The sequence below is a fragment of the Mya arenaria genome, chromosome 13, assembly GCF_026914265.1.
Source record: "Mya arenaria isolate MELC-2E11 chromosome 13, ASM2691426v1".
NCBI lineage: Eukaryota > Metazoa > Mollusca > Bivalvia > Myida > Myidae > Mya > Mya arenaria.
Window position 1 is genome coordinate 23,600,883 of NC_069134.1, and position 24,893 is coordinate 23,625,775.

General features: G+C 34.8%; 1 protein-coding gene across 1 annotated transcript; it reads left to right on the plus strand.

Moving 5' to 3' along the window:
- Positions 1–3,032: 3,032 nt before the first annotated feature.
- On the plus strand, positions 3,033–8,235 carry LOC128213033 (neuronal acetylcholine receptor subunit alpha-7-like). The gene is made up of 7 exons (XM_052918513.1): positions 3,033–3,406; positions 3,994–4,103; positions 4,873–5,038; positions 5,253–5,486; positions 5,932–6,076; positions 6,889–7,060; positions 7,874–8,235. Exons 1-7 carry the CDS (start codon positions 3,389–3,391, stop codon positions 8,103–8,105), a joined length of 1,077 nt encoding a protein of 358 aa, XP_052774473.1. The 5' UTR covers positions 3,033–3,388; the 3' UTR covers positions 8,106–8,235.
- Positions 8,236–24,893: the final 16,658 nt, after the last annotated feature.

Sequence of the window (24,893 nt, forward strand, 5' to 3'; positions counted from 1 at the left end):
TTAAATTATGGCAGAACTTGACACATCTCCTTCCCCGTCAGTTCTCATTTGTGTTTTTTAGATAACAATTTTTGATAATTATGTACACGGGCGGGCCTTTAGTGCCTACGGAGAGCTACGCCAATGGAAATAATGCAGTGTTTGGATAACGGCCATGGAACGCTCAGCTTAAACATAATTTATATTTGATTTGTATTCTAACATTCATAATGTATGCATTCAAGTCGAAGGAAGCTCAAGTCCTAGTCCAGACGTGTCGATCAGGTTGTCGGTGTGGTGTGTGGTCCAGAAAGCTCAAGTCCAGACGTGCCGATCAGGTTGTCGGTGTGGTGTGCGGTCCAGGACGCTCAAGTCGCAGTTCAGACGTGCCGATCAGGTTGTCGGTGGAGGTGTGCGGTCCAGGACGCTCAAGTCGCAGTTCAGACGTGTCGATCCGGTTGTCGGTGGAGGTGTGCGGTTCAGGACGCTCGGCCCGCCTTCGACGGGAGATTCAGTTCATCAGAGCTGAACATCATACATAACATATGACATAACATTCCCAGCATACTCCGTTTTTTGCCTTTTAATAGCGTTTTCATTTAGGAAAGGAATTCACCCATAGTTGTGTTGTCCTTAATCTCCCGTCATAAAAAGCTTAACTTCAAAACATGTTTTTTTCTAGTTATGAAACATTTGTATTAGTTATGAAACGGTAATTGGGTGAAATACAAACATTGCTAAAAGCTTTCTGGTGTGTATTTGTGTTGGACTTTACTGGAACAATGACCAGTATTAGTTGTGTTTACATTGGATCCATAACAACATTAATTGCTGTCTATGGCACCTTTGTGTTTACATTTAAAAATTACCGACGTGAACCATTCCCCTAAAACTAATGTTTTGCCAATAACGGACGTTTGCAGGGATGCAAATCAACCATAGTGATGTTGTCCTATATAACATGCGATAAAAAAAAACTGAATGCATTTCATGTACAGTAATGTTTTATAAAAATAGCGGCATGATGATGATATGAAAAAACGCAGATTCACAACATTTTAATTCTAATTTGGGTACATCTGCTAGCATATAATTTAAATTGTGTTTAGTTATCAACTGTGTTCACAACACTAATGAATATGTTTTTTTTGAGGTTTGCTAGAATGATTTTTAAAACATTCCGACTTCAATTAATTCGCTTTCGACTCATCGTCGTATGACAGCGCGCTCGACTACGCCGCATGCCTAAGAAATGAATTCAATAATGTTGTAATATGTGTCTGTCAAAAGCAAAATAAAAGTCAAAATCAAAAAGAAAACAAGAAAAACCACGAAATGACAAAAACAGGTTTTCAATGAATGAAAAAACAGGTGTTCAATGAATGACAGAATTCAGGCTTTGATGTGAGATTCAGTTTCATTTTATTTCTATTTTGGATAACAGTGATCTTGACCCTAAGGGCCCAAAACACAATCACATGGAAATCCTCCACAATATCTCAACCCTAAACTTAGGTTATTTAGTACAAGTATTTTTCACTATTTTTAGCACGACTGACAATTGCCTTGACTATGACTCTCGGGGACCAAAACACATAAAAGGTCTCCATAATAGGTCAACCTTAATTTAAGTTATTCAATTAAGTGATTCTAAGATCCCCAAACGAATACATATGAAGGATCTACAATTGTTTTTGCCATATACTATATGTATATATTACATAAGTTTGGTTACTATATGTCAAACCTAACTAAAAATGTTCCATACCATTTGGAGCATTTGAGCCGTCCTCCCACCGGCCTGCGCGAACAACGATGCAAGTAATTATAATAACTGAATATAAAACTGTGCAAGTCAAAAGAAATAAAAAAGGTAAAAAAGGTAAATCAAGGGTCACAGTTTGTGTTTGGGGTTAAAATGGAGTTATGTAACCTAATTGTAATATGGTCGTCTATAAATGTGCGAAGTACTTAGTCATTTGAATGACTTTAGAAGTTATAGATAAAAATCCCAACATTCCCTAAACTTTTAACATGTCCAGAAACCTAAGTTCCTAAGTCAATCAGAAGCACAGTTCGTATTCAGAATACTATAAATTATATAACAACATTTAGTTATGAAACGGTGATTGGAAGAAATACAAACATTGTTAATAGCTTTCTGACGTGTGTTTGTGCTAGCACAATGGCGAGTATTCGTTGTGTTTGCACTGGTTCCATAACATTTATCTTTGTATTTAATACAGACCTTTGCCGTTGAGACGAAGTCATTTAAATACAATCATGCTACTGTAAGTGCATGCGCAAATATATTTTCAACATGAAACCATATATTCTGATTTTCTGTTTCGGTTTCTTTAAAGGTATAGATGAATATGTCATTTCTTCCAAGTTAAAGGGAATATTCAAACCGTTTTAAACACATTTGGATTTCAGATGTTTTAGATGGACACAAAATGATGTCAATATGCTATGAGTTATAAATGGTGTTAATACGTTGTTAACCATTCAACATCGCATAGATTTAGTTTAAAAAAATAGAAGGACAAAGTTTTTCGCGGGATAAACATAATAACATTCCTTTTTTCAGTTTTACACAGATTTACCGTTTTGACAACGTTTAAAGTGGTTACTGGTGTGTATTTACGCATAATTTGTCTCGTTCCAAGAAAAAAGAAGTTGTCTAAAAGTTCAATCTGTGAGAGTGCAACTTTAATATTCTTGGCCTCTCAAAAAGACCACTACAGTAGGAGCACATACGTATTATGAGAAGTAGGTTTAGTGTAACACGTAATCAGTAACGTGTGTACTGTTGCTTACAGATGTTTGGTGCCAAACTGTGACGGAGGAAACAAAACTGATAGAACATCTGCTCCAGCCTGGTTACTATAGTAATAACGTCCGACCAAACATTACCGTCAATGTCAATTGTGCGCTTTCTCTCGATAACATACTAGAACTGGTAAACACATTTTATACATTAATTAAAGCTATATATGTTTACCTCAAGCTTCTCATATCATAACTTTACTTTGGTCATGTTCTGTAAGCATCGTTGTTTAGTTTAAAATTATTTTAATTTTCACAACGATAATGAAACAAGCTATTGCAACTTTTAGTAATCTCTCTTATTGGCATGATGTTGCGCGTTGTTTGTCTTAATTTGAAATTGTGAGTGCTCAAAAGAACGTTCCATTACAACCAAAATAGAGACCATGGAATGATTTTAAAATGGAATAACTTTTCTCTTTCGGCACTAGTAAGAACTAACATAGGTATTACTTAATATAGAAGAAATTCTGGATGGATACTTTTGTTGTTCGACCAGCACATGCTCATTTTATAAAGGTGAAGTTGAATGTGAGTATTTTATTAACTTCAGAACACTGTTGAACAGACGTTCTCCATCATGGGCTCTCTCTTCGTGGTACGTGTTATATTTGTAAGCTATTTGATCTAAAAAACGTTTTACTTTTCTGATGTTTAAGCATATTTTTGTTTCCATCTAATAAAATAATATTTTTTTTTTTATTCATTTTGATATAAATCATATACCAAAGGGAAGTTAATCATACACATAATTATATTTTAAGAAAGTTAGAAGTTCAAGAGGCTACAAGATTTCTTAAAGCTGCACTCTTAAATACTGCACGTTGTGACAATTTTTTTTTCGTATTGGAACCAGCAATTTTTTGCGAAAATGCATTGAAACCAGTGATATAAGACTGCTGACAAAAAACAGATCCGAGATCTTCATATTTAAGTTAAAACTTAAAGTTGAAGTTTGATGCATTTTCTTAAACCGTTAGTAACGCTTTTGGCCATAAAACATTAATTTTCCAACGTAACTATGAAAATCTGCGGTCTGATCTTTTGCCAGCAGTCTGAAACCAGTGGTTTGCAGATGTTTACGCAAACATTGGCAAATAAATATAAAAAAAGAGTTGTCTAAGTGGTAAATCTGTGAGAGTGCAGCTTTAAACAAACATTTGTGTTTTCTTCCATTTTCCGAAGACGTGGCTAGACGAACGCCTTGCGTGGAACACGAGCGAATGGAATGGTGTGCGCACAGTGAATTTTAAACTAGAGGAAGTCTGGAGACCATTGCTCGTTCATGAAAACTCGTAAGCTATTCCGTATACAATTATATTAATTTATTCGCGGTTAATCATTTATCTTTCCTTTGTACGCACTATGACAGATTCATGATTGGGAGTAAAGTATACAGCTTTGTACACTCACTTTTAATATGTGTTCATGTATTTTGCTAAAATGTTGTCGGGTATGTTTGTTTTTATATGTGGTTTTGTTGCAATACTCGTTAAAAAAAAGAAATCATCCTAATCCAATTTAAGTTCAACTCAGTTCCAAAGCACCTTCGATTGTTAAATGTGCTAGTTTTTACACCACGTCTCTATCATTTTACGACCAAAGTAAATGTATAATGATACGTTATCAAATACAACTCACAGAACCAAGTGTTGATGGTTTTAACGGCAATTCTAGAATAGCAAACAACATTCTCAAGGTCATCGTAATCGCAGCGCCATAGACATCGATAATTTAGGGGATAAAAATAGCCGCAGATCCTTTCTCAATTGTAGCGTTTAAGCTATAAAGACCAATGACCCTATCTTATCAACGATCGTATTGTAGATTTAATATTTCTGTGAAGTAGTTATATCTAGTTCGAACGTAATAGTTGTTTTTGTTAGTAAAACCATAATTTATTTTATTTTGCAAGCAACAGGTTCAGCTTTATTGGAACCAGTGGTAAAATATATTACCAAAAGTCGTTTTTAATGTCGTTTTTTAATACACCTGGTCGTTCTCGTGTTGGTAAGATGACCCCTGTATTATCAGCAGTATTTTATGGTCTGTATTTTACCATAGGGCCATTGGTATAGAGGTTTTGGGAGACAACAGTAACCACAGAAGTATCCCTGTGATTGTCTTCAGTAATGGCTTCCTTTACTGGCTGAGTCCTGCCTACCTCGTCTCGTTCTGTCAAGTCGACGTCTCCAAGTTCCCATTTGATACACAAACATGTCAGTTCGAGGTTGGTATTAAAAAGTAGTGATATGTTCACTACTAGAAAGTACACTACATTTATCTTAAAACATAAAAAAAACAATTATGCGATGTCCTCTGTGATATTTTACAATATACTTGGTTTCTGAACGGTTTTGATGAAGAAACGTATTTTTAAGCATCAATATCAGTGCTGAAAGAATGATTTATATTCAATCATCGCTCTTACCTGTTTTTTTCAGATATCGTCGTGGATGTTTGGAGTAGATACAATCAATTTCATACATATTTATGACTACATCAGTCTTTCCGAGTATGAACAGAATGGAGAGTTTGAAGTTTTAGATACCTTCACATCATACAAATATGATTCTCTCGGCATAACAACTGCTAAAAAGCTTGTGTTTGGAGTCCAACTGAAGCGGCGATACTCCTATTATCTTGTGAACCTTGTACTTCCTGTTCTGGTGCTACAGGTTTGTAATTACTCCGATAAGGTATATGGTTGATTCTTAAGTAAGGTCCGTGATTTTATATTGACATAAGCTATACTATGACTTTAAAATGGGGTATTTACTTGACCAGTCGCAAAAGCAAAGATTCGTGATTTAATATTGACACAAGCTATACTTTGACTTGAAAATGTGGCATTTAATTGACCAAAGCAATCATTAAAACATGTCGAGATTATTTGGCACGACAACGTTTTTTATTTGTTTACCTACTTGGTATTATTATTGGTCCACAACTGGTGATTGGTCAAGTATCATATTTTATACAAATATGATATAATTACATCAATTGCTGTAGCAGAAGTGCAAAAAGGCGATAACATTATGACAACATGTACACATTTTAAAACAACATGACTTAGTTTATATTGTATTTTCACAAAGAAAATCGTTTATTTTTTGCCTTAAGGCTCTTGGAATCGTCATTTTCCTAGTACCCGCGAGCTCCGGTGAGAAACTGTCCTTTGCCTTTACCTTGCTTCTATCACTGACTGTCCTCATGTCCATCGTCAGCGAGAAAGTGCCCACAACATCACTTCAAGTGTCCACGCTAAGTATGGAAACATTAATTGTGTTCATTAACTACTAAAATCAATAGTCCTATTGTATTAGCTAATGCAGTCAGCGAGAAGGTGTCCACAACATCACTTTTGAGACACGATCTTTTTTGGGAGTAAAACATACATTTGTGGTGACATGTGTTGGGGTAATAAGGAGTTAAACAAATTTTACATTTTTTTATTTCATTTTTTATCAAAATGCATTTACATTCATTCGGGAAATTCTGTCGACATTTAACTATGTTTTATGTCAAATGCCCCTGACTACATATTCAACAATGTGTTGAGAGTTCTTGATGATATCTATTCAAATAAAAAAGTTATTAAAAAATCGTCAACAATGATCTAAACTCCTGATCACAGCTTCCCATGTTATACGGATATGTGAATTATGCTTGTCAAATATTGAACCTTAAAACTAAATAAAAAATGATGTTTTAGACATTTGAAATTTTGGTCTTTCGAACGATATTTTCAATGTGGCCGGCCCTTTAGTATGGACACATTGATTGTGTTTATTTATTTACTAGAATCAGTCGTACTATTGAATCACCTTATGCACTATCCATCGTCTCACTAAACATCTTTAATAAAAAATAAAATAATATATTGTCCTTGAGTATTGAAACTTAATTTAAGAAATCAATATATACACATAGTCGACTACCTTTTCGCGTTGGTCTATTTTGAATGGGGTATCGCTTGATGTTTATTTGGCTTTGATTGTTGTGCCTTAAAAATAGTTTGGTTAATTTCAAGGCTGACCATCGTGTATTGAAATACACTTCTCTTTTTTCTATTTAAAGGCATCTACCTGTTGGGTGGAGCATTCATCTCTGGCTTGGAGGTTATGATGACAGTAATAAGTCTGATTTTACAACACAGACAGGACGAAGGGAAGCAATTGACACCTGGTCTTCGCAATTTTACGACCAAGCTTTATAATATACAGACATGCCTGAAAAATAAGCCTAAAAGGTGAGGCTGTTGACGAAGTGTTTTATTCATTTTCTGATTGTGGGTTTGGGTATTCTGGAGTATCGCATAATTATTTTCACCAATTATGACATTAAAAAGTTCACTTGTACAATATTACTGGGAGGGGAATGTGCATTCTAAATTCACTAGGGACTGTTACACATAACATTGCTGTCAATAAACAGGCCCAAAAGAATCCGTTAGTTTACACGTTATGTGTTTGCGTAATTCAGAGTGATCTCTCCTTCAAAATAATATTACTAAATGCTTACACTAATACAAAGCATATCATTTTACAATTTTAAATTTCACTGCGGGAATAATATGTGATAAAAAAAGATCAACGTAATATTACACGGGGGAGAATCACATGATAGCTAAAGTACATCGGGCGTACAAGATGGCGTATAATTCGCTCACTTCAATCAAAATATTCGGCATTTACGGATGTTAAACGTAAACGTCATTTGAGAACTTGTCAAATTAAAATTTTATCGAGTTTTAGCAAACCTCTAAAGAACAAAAATCACGCGATTAAATTGTATTACAATGCGGATACTCTGCGCCTATTTTAAAGATACCACTATAACGTTCACTATCCGTAAATGCCAAATTTATTAGTTGGAGTAGGCGATAAATCCGCCATCATACGGTCGATGTACTATAGCGATCACGTCTCCCCCGTGAATTAGCAAAATTTATTTGATATAATGCATGTTAAGAGTTCATCGACTTGTGACACTTATTTGTTGTGACGCAATTTATAGTTTGACTACAAAATGAAATCAACGATATGCTATTTCTGTTTTGAAGGAAAGTTGAACCAGAGGGTAAGAATATATCGGACGATGTAAGCATTGACAAGGACATCATGCAGTTGGATCTTGACGTAAAGTCTGCATGGGAAGAAGTTGATAAAAGCTCTGCGGAGAAGGAAATGACGTATAAGGAATTGAACCATGCTCTGGACCAGATTTGTGTATTTGGGTTCTCTTTCTTAACTATAACATTAACGCTTGTTTGTTTGTTTCGAGTCGCATTCTAGACGACAGATTATCTTGAATTAATAGAAGGTTAGCAAGTACATATACGGGAATTTTCGGTAAAATTATTCAGGACCTTTCTAAATAAATTAACATTTGCGTCATTTTTCAAATTCCTGTTTTCCTTATACTTTCCGCTTACATGTGATCTAACAGTTCATGGTGTGATAAGTCGTGTACTTTAGCTTGCTAAGTGTTCCGCCTAACTAACTTCACCCTAAGGGCATATGAAGATCAAAAGGTATACAGTCGAACGCCGTAGGCTCGAACTCCAAGGGACTTACGTAAATACTGCGAGCCTCGAGTTCGAGCAAAAGGTGAATGATTACCTTCAGTAGATAGAAATTGGTTCTTTACATAGGTTCCAAAATAGTCGAGTTTTAATTTCCATATTGATTGAATCGACAAAATACTGGCACATACGTTCACATAAAGGCTGAGACGGTAGCGTGGTACTTGACGGTGAGGTAAGCGGTTTTTGCCATACAGCGGTTCTGTTTAGATTACACAATATCTAAAAATGCCAATACATTCGTGTAACTGATTTTTCATACTTTGCATAAATCACCAAAATGAAGTAGACTTCAAATATGTTTAGATAATGTTCAACATTGATTATTATAACAACAGCTCCACTGCGGCTGGCATATGTGAAAGACAAGCTCTTTAAAGATTTTATTAAACATAGAGAGCACACACGAAAAACAGACATCAATATCACAATCTCAAATGCGGTAAAGTAAATTTTAGGGACAAACACATGTTTGTTTGAAAGGGGCGTGCGTTGTCATTTAACACATATGATATGAAATATTATGTTAGTCATCATTTATTTGGAGGTCTTTATGAAAATGGAACGCTGTGCAAGGCGTGAACATTTATTTCCTTAAAGACCTCTAAAAAACAATACCCTATATCTGCTTGGTCGCCGACTCTTGAGCAATAAAACAAAACAAGTATATTCAAAGCAATGACATTATTGTATGCATCGTTATAAGTCATTTATATAGAATTATTTCAAGTCCATACTTGATGTTTAAGGAAAGTGGAAACTAATGTCACATACTGACTGGCTAAAATTCACAATTAAATGTTGAAGTTCCATAATTAGCAGAAATACGTGACAAGCTATTTAGATTGGTTTACATCATATACGTTTTACGTCTTAAACCTCAATCCAAACAACGAATCTGTCGGCAACACTGATGTCACTGGTGTTATAGGCGCCAGCCCCGCCGATGGTAGAATACAGAACTCGTCTGTATGGAGTGGCGTACAGGTTACAGGGGTAGAATGCGACAGAAACAACGGAGAGCCATCCTCGATCTTGGGTACAGTCGTCACCGTTGAAATTCTCCAGTATAGAGAATTTGACATGGGTTATTACTGATATTCCAAATTTTTGAATAGTTGTTGACGTTGTCAGATCAGACCAAGAGCTTTCTATGATCCTATTTTGGTGCAACCAGTCATCAAATGTACTTCCGGTACCGTTGAATAGGATCCATTCCACTACTGCGTTGTCTACTATGACGTCCAGCTTAGCCCGAGTTATCGGAAGATCGTTCCATGAGCGCAAAGCAGACTGATTGCGAAATGTGCATTTCGACTGAACATCGTCCATTTCCATTTCAGACCAGAACCAAAAGGATGTGCTGCTAATGTCCACCTCGGATGCTAGACTAAATATTTTCATCCAGTGTCCGTCAAGTATTTTGTCACAGCACACGTATTCATAGTTTGACCACTTAGCTATTGCCATGTCACACACTGGTTGATCTTTAGCGATTAACTCGTAATTATTGTCACAGTCAATGTCCATCCAAACGAATGTCTCGTTCAAAGCCACAATTCTTGCAACACCATGATATAATCCTAGGGGTATGGCACATGTGCACGTGAACAATATTGGTGACCATTCGTAAGAATCCTGACATGTGATCGTCCAACCAATTCCTGATTCAATGCAGTTGTACCTTAGTTTAGCTCCAACGGTGAGGCAGTTTCCGTTTACAACAGTATCTGGAATTTGGTAAGGCGTGTGACATATTTGCGACAAACAGCCGACTGAATATTAAGGTTGCATTCTGCAATTTGCTCCTGCTTGATTATTTCTGGTTTAATATACTTGTAAACACCAACTTGCTCTGTTTCAAAATCACTGCCTATGTAGTCGTACAATTTGCACAGATTATAAAGTCGGAAATATTGCATCCCAATACAGTGTTTATTATTTTCACATTTTGATTTACACAAATGGTAGCTTAAATTGGTTTCAAAGTATCCTGTATCAGAAAAAATCACCTCCGCATCAGTTTTCGTGATCATTAAGATTAACGTAAAAACCAAGACAATATCCATTATTTTCCCATCAGCATTTACTTGCATGTTTACTAATAAAGAATCGTCGACAAATGTCTTCTTGCCAATGAGAATAAACAACATATCAACTTCCATTTGATCGAAACCATTTGCATCAATGGAGTTTTTCATTTCATTTTTCATTTGATAAATTTTCGATGTGAAAGAACATCCCCAGTAAGTTCATTTATATTCAATTATATTGCCAGTTTACTCACACGACCGTAATTGTTGTAAAATGGCATTTCAACATAAGAAAGGATGGTATCTGCTCCACAATGAAGATAACAGCAGGTGCATTGGTGCCTCTGTTTATACCTGTCTATTGCTTTAACTGGAGTTGTTACAACCAAACGGCATCATTGAGCCTAAATTTCAGATTCAGAAACTACAATAAATCAAATTACAGTTGAACACTGCTTTTCCGAACACCGTTTATCCGAAATTATCGCTATTTCGAAATTTCAGATTCAAACACTATAGCAAATCAATATGAATACAAAGGAATATACAGGGAAGAATCAAGTAGCCAAAATATAAACGAATGACCTTTGTATGACCTTCAAAACACAATACATCATAGACAGCCCACATATGCATGAACATATCTTTATTTAAAGTCCCAGTATTTTTAGTTATGTAAACTTATCGAAGTGTATTTATATCATAATAATTTCTCTTAACCTTTATGACATTTGGTAACCCCCGGGATGATGAAAAATGCATTTATCGCAATAACAAACATTCAACAAAACCGATATTGTATAATCAGTTTAGCGCGTAAAACGTCACTACGAAAATTGCATATCATGTGACTTTCTTAGTACAACAGATACTCCTTTATATACAATTATTTACTATATTTTAAGATATAATTAGTTTCAATGAAAATTTAACCAAATATTCATACTTTCACTGTTATTTTCATAAACATTTTAATTGAAATTTTACTTATATGAATATGAAGCATATGGAGGTAATAAGATAAATGGACACTTGTCTCCCTTATTTGCATGCAGTGAGTGAGTGGTGTATTAAATGATTAAATGGTATTTCCCCATACATTTGTGTTTAATGTATCGTGTGATCAGCGGGGTTTTATCAGACAATATCTGAGACTCTATTATAGTTAAAGGCGCAATTTTGTTTTTTCTCTAATTATTTAACCCTAAAAGAAACTGGGCCTATAGCCTTTAGTATAATCTTGTTCTTTCCCTTGTTTATCTATGTTTGTAAATCCACACCTATTTATCCTTTAATAATAACATTGCAGTACTCTCTCTCTCTCTCTCTCTCTCTCTCTCTCTCTCTCTCCCCCCCCCCCCTCTCTCTCTCTCTTGTCCATACCAAAATCAGATAATGCTACAGGTTGTGCGGCCATTGACCATGTGTATCTCCGTATTGTTTGACTTTACGGTAACGGCTGATTGAATTTGTGTCATAAAACAGGGCCATTAAATGAACTGGGTTTTTTTGTAGTGCCATTTGAATTTTTGATACAATTGACAAAAGATGTAATTTAGGTCGATACGATTTCTTTTTAAGTAAAACTATTTTTATGTAAAGAAGAAAATATTGGGGGAAATATGTGCCCTGGAAAGATGACCTTTTTATATTGTGAATCATTATTCTCAGTTATGAAAGGTAGTTGATAGACATGAAAACACTGTTAATGCTATATCAATGCCAATTATCCATTTGTGAGAATATGAATCCATAAATAGTCAACGTCATTTTACTTTCTAAGGTTTAACGCTTTCACCTTAGGGTCATTTCCAGTCCATAGCGCTAATTTTAAATCTGTGAAAGAAATTAAGACGTAACATAACATCCTTTGATTCTACAAACTGAATGATACAAACAACCATTAGATGTACAAACATTTGTATAATAAAGATCGGAAATGGATGTTCGATCTGGTATGCGGGCGTTTGGTTTAATATTCAACGAAGGTCAGAAATGGTTACGAAACGGTTACTGCTATTAAACTGTTATAACTGCAGTTTGAGATGTCTTCATGAGAAAATATTGTTGACCAAGGCAGTGGAATAACAAATATATTTTATATATTTCCCAATCACACACTTTTTTTATAAAAAATATATATAAAGTTCAAATTTGCAAATCGCCTAGATGAGCAAAGAATTGTTAGAATCTTTCATTGGGTATAATTTATATGGAGCGGACAAGAAACCCAGGCTTACCAAGACGATGTCTCCGCGCGGGGAACCTACGTTGTTTCATGCGTAAGACAACTAACCAAAATGTCATCAATTTTTTTTCAAGGTGTAAAGAATATTTGAGCTTAGGCTAAAATCCTCAATTTTCACCTCAAAAAACATGTGCACAATCATACTGTGCAATAAATGTAAATGCGTTTCCCCCAAAAAGGTCTAGCGGAAAACTGTTTAAAACTCTAATTCCACCTTAACAAACTTATGCTGCCAACAAAAAATGTGTGAGTGATGTGGTTTAAAAATTATTATTTTGAACTAATTGTGTTCATAACATTTTGTTGCAATCATTTATTATCAAAAAAAAAAAAATTAAAATTAGTCATCGTGACTTTGTTTCATAACAGGCAAAATCACTATATAAGGTATCATCAATGCAGATTCAGAACGTTAGTCCAGTACTTTTATGCTTGTATCAATGTTTTGCCCCAGTACATATACGGTACGTTAACCGAAGGAGGATTCATGACAAAGACCAGTGAGACCACCACATGAGCAAAATGAAACGATGCCTTTTCTCAAAGAATGTTCGATTCCTTGAAGATGATCGGCCATAGTGACTTTGACATATTCCTCTGCTCCGTTTGTGGGATTCGACAATCAAATGCAGTTAGGCTAAATCCAATATGTGTTCCCGACCACCCATTTCCTCTGCCCCGCTGGGACAAAACATTAAGATTCGTGCATTACGTCGAATAGACAACCATAACGACTTCTGAATATGACGTCACAACATTGGTTGCAAAGCAGAAGCTTTTATCGACTTACAAAGAATTGAATAATGTTCTTATATTACCATAAATGACTTTAATGTATTTTTAAGGAGGTTGAAGTATAAGAAAAGAATACTACAAATCACCAAAACAAATGTTCAAAACACGCATTTTGGGTCGTAAATATTGCAGAATACGTAATTCAATGTCCGATTACAGTTGAAATAAAGAACAAAAATACAAGGTATAATAATTGAATCTGTAAAGTATTATATCTTATAAAAGCTATGTATTTGATTGTTATTTTTTTACAAACGCTATGTAGATGATGAATACTATTTTAAGCACTTCCCCTTCAAATGATATTAAGATATATATTATATTGCAACAATATGGAAAAGGTGAGTTTTAGGTCATATCGTAAAACTAGTTTGAAAATGATGTCATGTTCAATTTTAAACAAACATGAAAAACTTGGAAAAAGGAAACAAATTGATATCAACTCAAAATATCATCCTCAATTACTTAACAGCCAGATCAGACACCGCCTGGGGATGGAGCAGGTTACAGAATGATCTACAATGCGACTCATATCACGCATGCTAGTGTCAACGTCAAAGTTAACACCGAAAACCCCAAAACGTATAGTTTGTCAAGAGAAGTAATTAGTTCCTTATATGTCCACTCATTCTCAACAGAAGCTTCTGTAACCTTTTCCCATGCATATTTTACATCAGAGTCATTTTGTGTTACGTCCTTCACCCGGCCGACATCGTCAGAAGAATCGATTGTCTCTGGTTCATCATCCCTTGAAAAGTGAAAAGACAAAAAGTTATCAGTTGTTTTGTTTTTGTTGAGATTGATATTGCCGATTTTGCCGTGGTGTCATTGATATCATTATATAGTTTAGAAATGCACTTCCTGGCCGATGTATAACAAAACATTTGTAATTATTCGAAAAGCCCCCGAGCTTATATGTTCTTTTTCCGGCCATACTTAAGGTTTTGAAGCATGTACGTGAAGCGGCGGAGGCCAGGTGTCAGGGGCTTGCCTTCGTCCTGCCTGTGCTTCAGAATAAGACTGACCACTGTCATGATCACCTCTAGGCCGCAGATTATGGCACCACCGAGAAGATAGATGCCTACAATATAACAATGTATATTCAAATATATTTTTACGGTTACACGGTTCTTCCAACATCTTATTCTTATTGTTATGAACAGAACACAGTTCAATTGTTCATGTAACTCGTAGTTGTATGTACAGCCATCTGTAAAAGCAAAATTTGAGTTGATATTAAACGTCGTTTTGAGAATCATTGTTTTTATGTGTAGCTTTGTCGTAACTTACGCAAACGCTTTCCTTTAGGAGTATTTATAATCTAACTTCTTACTTCGCATACACAATAATTGTTAATCTATTTCCTTGTCCTACTCAAATCTCTGACACGTGTACCATAACTTGCTCTCGATTTCAGCTCGACGCTTTCAAATTGAAAATTGTACACATAACTGAATGACGTACTATTAGCATAAAAAAGTAGCGCGCGCATACAAGTAAAAGTAATATATTTGTGTTTTTATGTTTAAAATTGCTTGATCGCTCACAAATGTTCAGTAAGGTGTTGTTCCACCTCTCTGAACATTTGTGAGCGATCGTGTAATTTTCGGCGAAGATTCTGCTATTAGACAAGAGAGGAGACACATTTTCATCATAGTCGTATATTGTACAGAAGCAAACTATTTATCAGCTATCTACGATTTTGATTAATACATCACCATAAAATAAAAACAAATGATAACCTTACCATGTGTGTAAATCAAACACTCATTACTTACGATTTATCCCTTTTTGAGCTTTAACCGGTGTCCGTTCCATCACAATGGTGAGGTTTGCTGTCAAAGTTCAATGCTTAGCACGGATTGTCAGCAATATCTCGCGGACAGTTGACGTCCAATTTAACGCAATGGAAACTTATTTGTGACTCGTCTGAGTGCATACTGAGTGTGATGTTGTAAAAGATTTCCCCTAACGATGGACATTTAATAGAACTACGAGTATATTTGAACACAATTAGACATGCATACTTAGCGTGGACACATGAAGTGATGCTGTTGGCACTTTCTCGCTGACAGTGGACATTTGATTAGCTAATACGATAGGACAACTGATTCTAGCAAATTAAAAAACACAATAAATGTTTCCATACTTAGCGTGGACACTTGAATTGATGTTGTGGGCACTTTCTCGCTGACGATGGACATGAGGACGGCCAGTGATAGGAGAAGGGTGAAGGCAAAGGATAGTTTCTCGCCCGAGCTTGCTGGTACCAGAAAAATGACGATACCGAGAGCCTAGAACGATAGAAAGTTACTCGGTCGATTAAAAGCAGGTCTGTGACCACAACTCTCTTTGAAGTTTAAATAAATTCAATCAAATTAAAATAATCAGTTGGATTTAATGTCGAGATGTGCCAAGAACCATAAATAAATTCTAACATAACGCTTACAATAAACGCAATAAAAGTATTGATTAAGATTAAGGATGCCTTCGTATTATTGATACACTCTAAAACCAAATCAATTTGAAATGACCCATGATACTTTTTAAAAGAATTGTTGCAGTTGTACACCAACTTATGTGAAACCTTTACCACCGACGACTTGGAAAAGGTTACGAAAAGTAGTTTTGTGGCTGGGAGGGATTTGGCCAATAATTTCCATAGAAAGATCAGATTATTAGCACACAACTTCCGTTCCTTGTTACAGTATATTTTGTTAACTCTTACTCTTATAGTTTTATATCATTACCAAACACAAGTAAATACATCACAGACCTGCAGCATGAGAATTGGAGATATAAGGTTGACAAGGTAGTAGAAAGATCGCCGCTTCCGTTCGACTTCAAACACGAGCTTTTTTAAAGAAATACGAGAGTTGAGAGGAACCTCGTTGTATTTTGTGGAAGTGTTCATAACTTCAAACTCCCCGTTCTCTTCCAACGCAATGATGTTAATTTTGTCGTCGAGGTGCTTCACATTGATAGTTTCATCCCCAAACATCCATGAGGATATCTGAAAATACAATTGGGAGTGTTTTTTAACGTTTAATTTTCATGTTCACTCTATATTAATAAAAAATAGGTTCACAATAAAAAAAATCCCCCGATAGCGAGAACAACATGAAAAGAAAAAAAATATTAAAGCATGTCACCATTTAACGGCAGTAATGGTAATTCTTAAATGTAAAAGCACCCTTACACCGCTATAAGTAGTATACCGTTTACTCCACATAGATAAGGAACTGAAATGGACGGATGGCATATCTAAGTAATAATACCATGAAATAAACGAACTTGCCAACTTTGTAATAAAATCGAGGACACAATACGTTCTGAAAGGGCATAAAGGGCATAATGCTTATAGTTAAATCAAATTCTTCTTCTCGCTTTTCATATTTATTAAGTATGCATCATTCTGCAAATAAAATGTTGAATATGATTATCTATCTGTACAATTCGGTCAAATCAAAGATGAAACATAATAATGTATTAGGCATTGGTTTTAGCTGTACCCTCGTGATAACGCAAAGAGAAAATATTTTTCTGAATGACGTAAATTATATTATTATATAGAAATGTGAAGATTTGATTGATGTCGATATGCTTAAGACATTCCTGTTGTTGTTTTTTACATTTTTATGCTGATGATATTGTTATACTTCCAAACTCAGCTGATGGACTGCACAATAGCTAGGATGCTTTGCTGGAATATTGCTTCGGTTTATAGTAAAAACAAATATAACAAGAATATAATATTTAATCAGGCTGTGATATTGAGAAGTGACTTAAAGCTTTATTACAATAATAAGGAATTAGAAATCGTCAATATTTTTTTTAAATCTTTGTGTGGTCGTTAGTAAAGGGTGATCCTTTTCGGAAGCCTAAACTACACGAGCAGGCCGAGTAATGAAAGCCATTTTAGTTAACTTGCCTATCAGTAAAGCATAGACCTGATCATTTCGACAAAATTATTGCCCAACTTTTAATAATGCAGGAGAAGTTTGGGGTTTTGTTCAAAGTTATGCAGTTAAAAGAGTTATCTACAATCCTGGCAGGCTGCAAACGTCTATTCGGTGTCAAAAAACAACAACATGGAATGATTTTATTTACGGAGAATTAGGGAGATTAAGTTTTAAAACAATTCTATATTTAAATAAAATAAAATACTGGGTCAAACTGTTTTATACAGATAATACATTAAAGATGGTATGGGACGACAACCAAACAAACCGATTTGGTATTCACTCTCCAAAGATCGTCTTTGTAATTAAGGTTAATTTGATGCATAAGGGATATTATGATAGGACGCTTTTCTGATGACGTGTATCACGTCGAGTTCGGTGTTTAAACACGTATCCGTCGATACGATTACTCACCGAACGAGTCACTATGAATGAGACGAGATTTACATGTAGAATTATAAAGAAGAAATTAAATAATTAATTGTAATATTCTGCTGTACTAACCCGCTGAACTACACTGAAAAACACTAAATGACGGCATAGTACGTTAAAAATGCACTTACATATAAATAAAGCAAAGTCCATTTCATCTAGCCTACCTCTATTTGACACGTCTGCGTGTCGAATGGGAACTTGGAGACATCGACTTGGCAGAACGAGACAAGGTAGGCGGGACCCAGCCAGTAGAGGTCGCCAGATTCGCGGACGGACGCAGGGATACTTTTATGGTTGCTGTTATCTCCAAAAACGTCGATGCCCTTAGCCCTAAATGTGGTTAAATACTTGCCGAAGATAAAATTAAAACTGAAGAAATAAGAATATGCGTTTAAGAAAGACGAAGGTCATTTATCCTAGATCGACAGTTCAATGCCTGAACCTAAAATATGGCAGAAACAAACTTGATCAGACCTGGTGGAGAACTACTATCCAAATGTCATACTTAAGTATATACTGTATTGATTTATACGCCATATAAAACAACAACTATTCATTTTGACATGCTTTTTCTTGCATCGCATAAGAACACCCACGAACATATTTACAGTTTGAATGAATTTAAAAATTAGCTTTTGCTGAAATTAAACTCACGAGTTACGGTGAACAAGCAGGGGCCTCCAGATGTCCTCTAGCTTCAGGTACAGCAAATTAACACCATTCCATGCGTTCGAGTCCCAGAACAGGCGATAATCATCCCATATCTTCATTTATTGTAAAGAATATACATAAATGAAGTATAAAATATAAACATGTATATATACGCTCCAGCGGCAAATATTTCACTAGAACTGTTCTATGCATATCACTGGGTTGTTTGATTTTAAAGTATCAAGTATTTACCCAGAGATATTAAATATATAAGGGTTTGTATTAAGTGACACTGTGCATGTTACATTTTTAATAATACATTGTTAGTCACTCGTTCAATGAATAGAAGGCTATAACCATGCACCTTTAAACAGAGTCATTGCTACAATGTTGGCCACTAGGCGTGTTCATACATTGCATAATCAATAAAGAGTCTAAACTTTTCGTAACAACTATTTCCAAGAATCTTACGATTTATTCAGTCGCCCAAACTGACAAAATTGACACTGTTGACGAATAAATGAGCGACTTTTATGGGCTCGACAGCGCGCTTAACGCGAACCATGGGGATGTATTATGAGAGAGCAATATACTGATAGGCAATAATAGGAATATGAGGTACTCCAAAACGTTCCATGTATACCCGTATGTGTACGTATGTTTGTATACTTATTCAAATACGACACAAAAAACATACTTACCACAATTAGAGATCCCATTATGGAACACGTCTGTTCCACAATATCCTATAAAGGGTAAAAAGCTCACAGATGATTGAAGTAATGAACCAACTATATATTCATAACCATGAATTTATGAATACAGTAAATATTGTTTTAATTGCGGATTTTAGAAGCCTTGGTCATTATCATAAGTCAATCATACCTTTCTTTCAATAATATTTGTTTTACTATGTGAACACGCACATAACACAACTTTAATGAGTTTGGAGTAAATGTTCAAGTGTATGTAAAGATATATAATATATAAGAATACAATTGAAAAAATATATAGCCCATGCAAGAGTTACGTTACCTTGCACTTTATAACTTAACTAAATTTATAATAAGGGCAGATATTTAACATACAGAACTGAGTGAAATTACCAACAACGTGAATGTATTGCAGAAAGAATACACGCTTCCCAGGCAAGTTTGCACATACAATTACATTATTTGAACATACACACACACTTCAAAACGTTTAGATACCAGTTCTAGTATATTGTTAATTGTAAGTGCACATTTAACGTTGACGGTAACGTTAGGTCGGACGTTGTTGCTGTATGATCCAGGCTGGAACAGATGGTCTATCAGTATCGTCTCCATCCTTACGGTATGGCCCCATGCATCTGTAATGCACAAATAATATAAACACTTTTGCGATTACCGTCTTATCTAAAAACATACATGTAGCTTTGGTCATGTCTCTTTTGTGCGAATGACAAGTCTTCGAGAAGGTATTTTCCTATATCTTATGGTCATGTAATCGTAGTGCTACAACACTCATGGTGATGATCATTGTTGCTGCTGCTTATGGATCCTTTTTTGTCTTCCTTTTTCATCAATGTATTATCTAAATTCTATTTGCGACAGTTAAAATTAAACCTGAATTATTTCGACAGTCAAAATTGAACCTGAATAATCAGTCATCAAAGTCATCAACAAGCCCTAGCTATTCTATTCTTTATGGCTAAGCTCATGCATATGAAATAAATCATAAGTTGCCGGCAACTATTTCATTAGTACCGGTTTTGCGTGCTTGTTTTATTTTCGAGCACGGTACAATCCTTCGTTTGAGTGTTAAAATATGGCTTCGTTGTAACTGTAGTTTTTTAATGACAGAACTAAATTACGTAAGTAGTCCTCGTTCATAACAAAGTAATAGAATTAGCACATTTACCTTTGTACAAGCCAAAACAGAGGATCAGAAAATATACGTATACGTTCATGGCGTAATATGTGCCGCGTATACAAATCTATCTCGCGATAGACCCTAAACTAATAGCATGGCCTTATATAACTCAAAAAAGGTATAGCATTTACAAATTATTGGAAAATTGTAATAGAAACGAAAGAATGCCTATTGCTCCAGCATTGTCATAAAACAGAAAAATGTTATAAAGAAAGCTTTTAACCGTGTTGGCATTGCTATCAATATTTAATTTAAAAGCTAACATAAATATGACCTATCGTTTGTATTATTATTCTGAGCATTAAAAAACATGTCTATTTTGGCCAGTAATATAATATTTTTCAGAGAACATCAATAAATTACTGTCAACAATTCTGTCAATAGGTAAATTGGTTCTAAAAATGTACTAATGAACCCATTGCCATAAATCAAATAAGAAACCATTAGGAATGATATAAAAGTGTGGCCATTGCCACAATACTGTATAAGAGACCTCCAGCCTGGTTTACACGGCAATAGTGTCCAATCGAACGTTACAGCCATCGTCACATGCGGGTTAATGTTCAACCGTCTACACGAATCTGTAAATCAACTACCACTCTTCGTTTTGCCTTTTTAAAATGTTTAAGGTCCGGTTACCCTTCCAAAGTAATATTGTGATCGCTATAGACCTTGGTCAAACAACATTGGTAATCATCATCATTATTATTATCATTATTATTATTATTAGTGTTATTATTATTATTAGTGTTATTATTATAAGTGTTATTATTATTATTATTATTATTATTATTATTATTATTATTATTAGTAGTAGTAGTAGTAGTAGTGGTAGTAGTAGTAGTAGTAGTAGTAGTAGTAGTAGTAGTAGTAGTAGTAGTAGTAGTAGTAGTAGTAGAAGTAGTAGTAGTAGTAGTAGTAGTAGTAGTAGTAGTAGTAGTAGTAGTAGTAATAGTAGTAGTAGTAGTAGTAGTAGTAGTAGTAGTAGTAGTAGTAGTAGTAGTAGTAGTAGTAGTAGTAGTAGTAGCAGCAGCAGCAGCAGCAGCAGCAAAAACGGTATAGCGATGACTGTAAATGGAACGAGCACATTCAAAGTAAGCAGAAAAACAGCTTATATATACTTTTTATTAATGCGACCTATTAAAGATTGTGTTTCAGTGGTTTAAAAAGGATATCTCTTAAAAGGACAGACATCAATTTTTTTAAGTCTGTATCTAATTATATGTTAATGAAATTAATACGTTGGAATAGGTTGCATTTCCTTTGCGGATAGACAAAATATACAAAAACTCGCAGTCGTAAATGAAGCTAAAAATGGACCTAACCAGTTTACCTACAAAAAATACCGCATCTGGTCTCTAAAATAACATTTTGCAATATACGAAATACTAAAAAATTGTAGCTATTCTCACAAGAGAGAGTTATTTCCAATGCCCTATGCCCACCATCAACAGCTTTATTAAACATATTATAACACAATATTACAACTTCATCATCAATTTCGCCATTAAATCGAACAGATGAGAAAAAATTAAAGCTCCTATTGTTCCATAATGTTTCTGATAAGAAGATCGTTTATAATTCGAACTAATGAATGTTTGTACTGGAAACCAGTGTAATGATCTCAATAACGACAATGCTTGTACTGGAAACCAGTGTAGTGATCTCAATAACGACAATGCTTGTACTGGAAACCAGTGTAGTGATCTCAATAACGACAATGCTTGTACTGGAAACCAGTGTAGTGATCTCAATAACGACATTTTGAGTTACCATTGTCTTGAACACAGTGGTCGCCAATTCTTGATAAACCTACCAATTAGTTGTTTCTGTAGCTTTTTGCATAAATATTCACTGCCAAGTATCCTGTTGAAGATGCAGAGCATTGTTTCTTTAGCTGTAATCATTATGCTCAAAGAACGAATATCCATACTTCTAGCAACACGTGTGATTCACCCACTCAAACGTTTCTAATTAACTGTCTGATAAACCTGCACTGTCCGACTATGGAAACTTTGTATTATTTCTCCATATACAATTATTTAAAAAGAAAATCTTACCCTTTATAAAATATCTCACATTTTCGTTTTAATTAAGCCAAAGTTATTACAGTCAGCTGCTAGAGAGGCAGTGAATCAGATTTTCTCTCATTTGCTGTCCTATGTATTTACTTACATTACATTCAATAATCCAAGTTCTATACCTTTATTTAAATATGTATGAGCCAATAATTAATCTATTATATGCGCTCATAGGGAGGTCGATACCGTAATGTTTATAGAACTGGTGTCTAACCCATTTGCTTTTTGCATACTCCAAGAAAATCTGTTTTAATCATAATAATACAAAACTCTGAAAATGTATTTAAAACGTGGTGAAGAATTACGTCAATTAAATCTTCAGAATAATATATATAAGTGTTAAGGGACACCCAATGCGCTTATTATGACCTCCAGGGTAAGAATTAGCCTCGTACAATTATGGACAGAAACAGATGTTTATTGCGTAGGATCAAAATCAAAACATTCGTATAGTTTCTAACCATTATTGATTGATCGGATCATACGTGGATGGTTAAATTACTTGTTCAAACATAAATGCTCAAAAAAAAAGAAACGCTCAACCAGATCAGTCATATTGAATGCGATGGGTAAAGCAACTTATAATAATAATAATAATAATAATAATAATAATAATAATAATAATAATTATAATAATAATTATAATTATAATAATAAAAATGTTATTATTATTATTTTATTATTATTATTATTATTATTATTATTATTATTATTATTATTATTGTGAGTATTTATTTGTATGACCTTCTATACTGGTGGACTTTATTTTTTTAAATGACAGAGAGTAATAAACTATAAAAAGAATATAGTACACACATGTCCATGGACCGATATGTTTGCTCAAGGCTTACAGATAAAACGATGAAAGGATTTTGGAAAAAAACTTATTTCCGTATTAACGTTATGAAGGAATTGATATGATCTGTTAAATATCCGATACAAATTTGTCAACTAGGCAGATAGGATTCAAGCAAGTGTGATTACTGGCTGTATTGCATATTGTAGAGAGTAAGTATAAGAATTACCAGTAAAAACCGCTTATAATGGTTATGTATCTTTTCGCTTTTAACGTCAAATTTTAAATTATGGCAGAACTTGACACATCTCCTTCCCCGTCAGTTTTAAACTCATTTGTGTGTTTTAGATAATAATAATGTACACGGACGGGCCTTTAGTATCTACGGAGAGCTACGCCATTAGAAATAGTGCTGTGTTTGGATAACGGCCATGGAACGCTCAGCTTAAACAGATTTTATATTTGTTTTGTATTTGAACATTCATAGTGTATGCATTCAATATTTATGCGAAAAGCTACAGAAACAAGCTCAGTAGCGAAAAGTTTAAACATAAACCCGGTTGAATTTCAAGTCGCAGTCGTGACGTGTCGATCAGGTTGTCGGTGTAGTCGGGCGGTCCAGGACGCTCAAGTCGCAGTCCAGACGTGTCGATCAGGTTGTCGGTGGAGATGTGCGGTAAAGGAAGCTCAAGTCGCAGTCCAGACGTGCCGATCAGGTTGTCGGTGGAGGTGTGCGGTCCCGGACGCTCGGCCCGCCTTCGACTGGAGATTCAGTTCATCAGAGCTGAACATCATACATAACTTATGACATAACATTCCCTTAACACTCCGTTTTTGCCTTTAAATGGCGTTTTCATTTAGGAAAGGAATTCACCCATAGTTGTGTTGTCCTTAATCTCCCGTCATAAAAAGCTTTAATTCAAAACATGTTTTTTTTTCTTTTTATGAAGTATTATTTTTAGTTATGAAACGGTAATTGGTAGAAATACAAACATTGCTAAAAGCTTTCTGGTGTGTATTTGTGTTGGACTTTACTGGAACAATGACCAGTATTAGTTGTGTTTACATTGGATCCATAACAACATTAATTGCTGTCTATGGCACCTTTGTGTTTACATTTCAAAATTACCGACGTGAACCATTCCCTTAGAACTAATGTTTTGCCACTGACGGACGTTTTCGTATAGGAATGAAATTCAACCATAATGGTGTTGTTCTTTATATCATGTGATAAAAGCCTTTGAATGCATTTCATCTACAGCAGTGTCTTTTAATAATTAGCGACATGATGATGAGATGTAAACTCGCAGATTCACAATATCTCAATTCTAATTTGGGTACAACTGTTAGTATTTAATATAATTTGCGCTTAGTTAATATCAAATGTGTTCTTTACACTAATGAAAATGATTTTTGAGATTTGCTAGAATGATTTTTAAAACATTGCGACTTCAATTAATTCGCTTTCGACGCATCGTCGTAGGACAGCGGGCACGACAACGCCGCCTTGTCTTAGAAATAAATACAATAATGTTGTAATATGTGTCTGCCAAAATCTAAATTAAAGTCAAATTAAAAAGTAA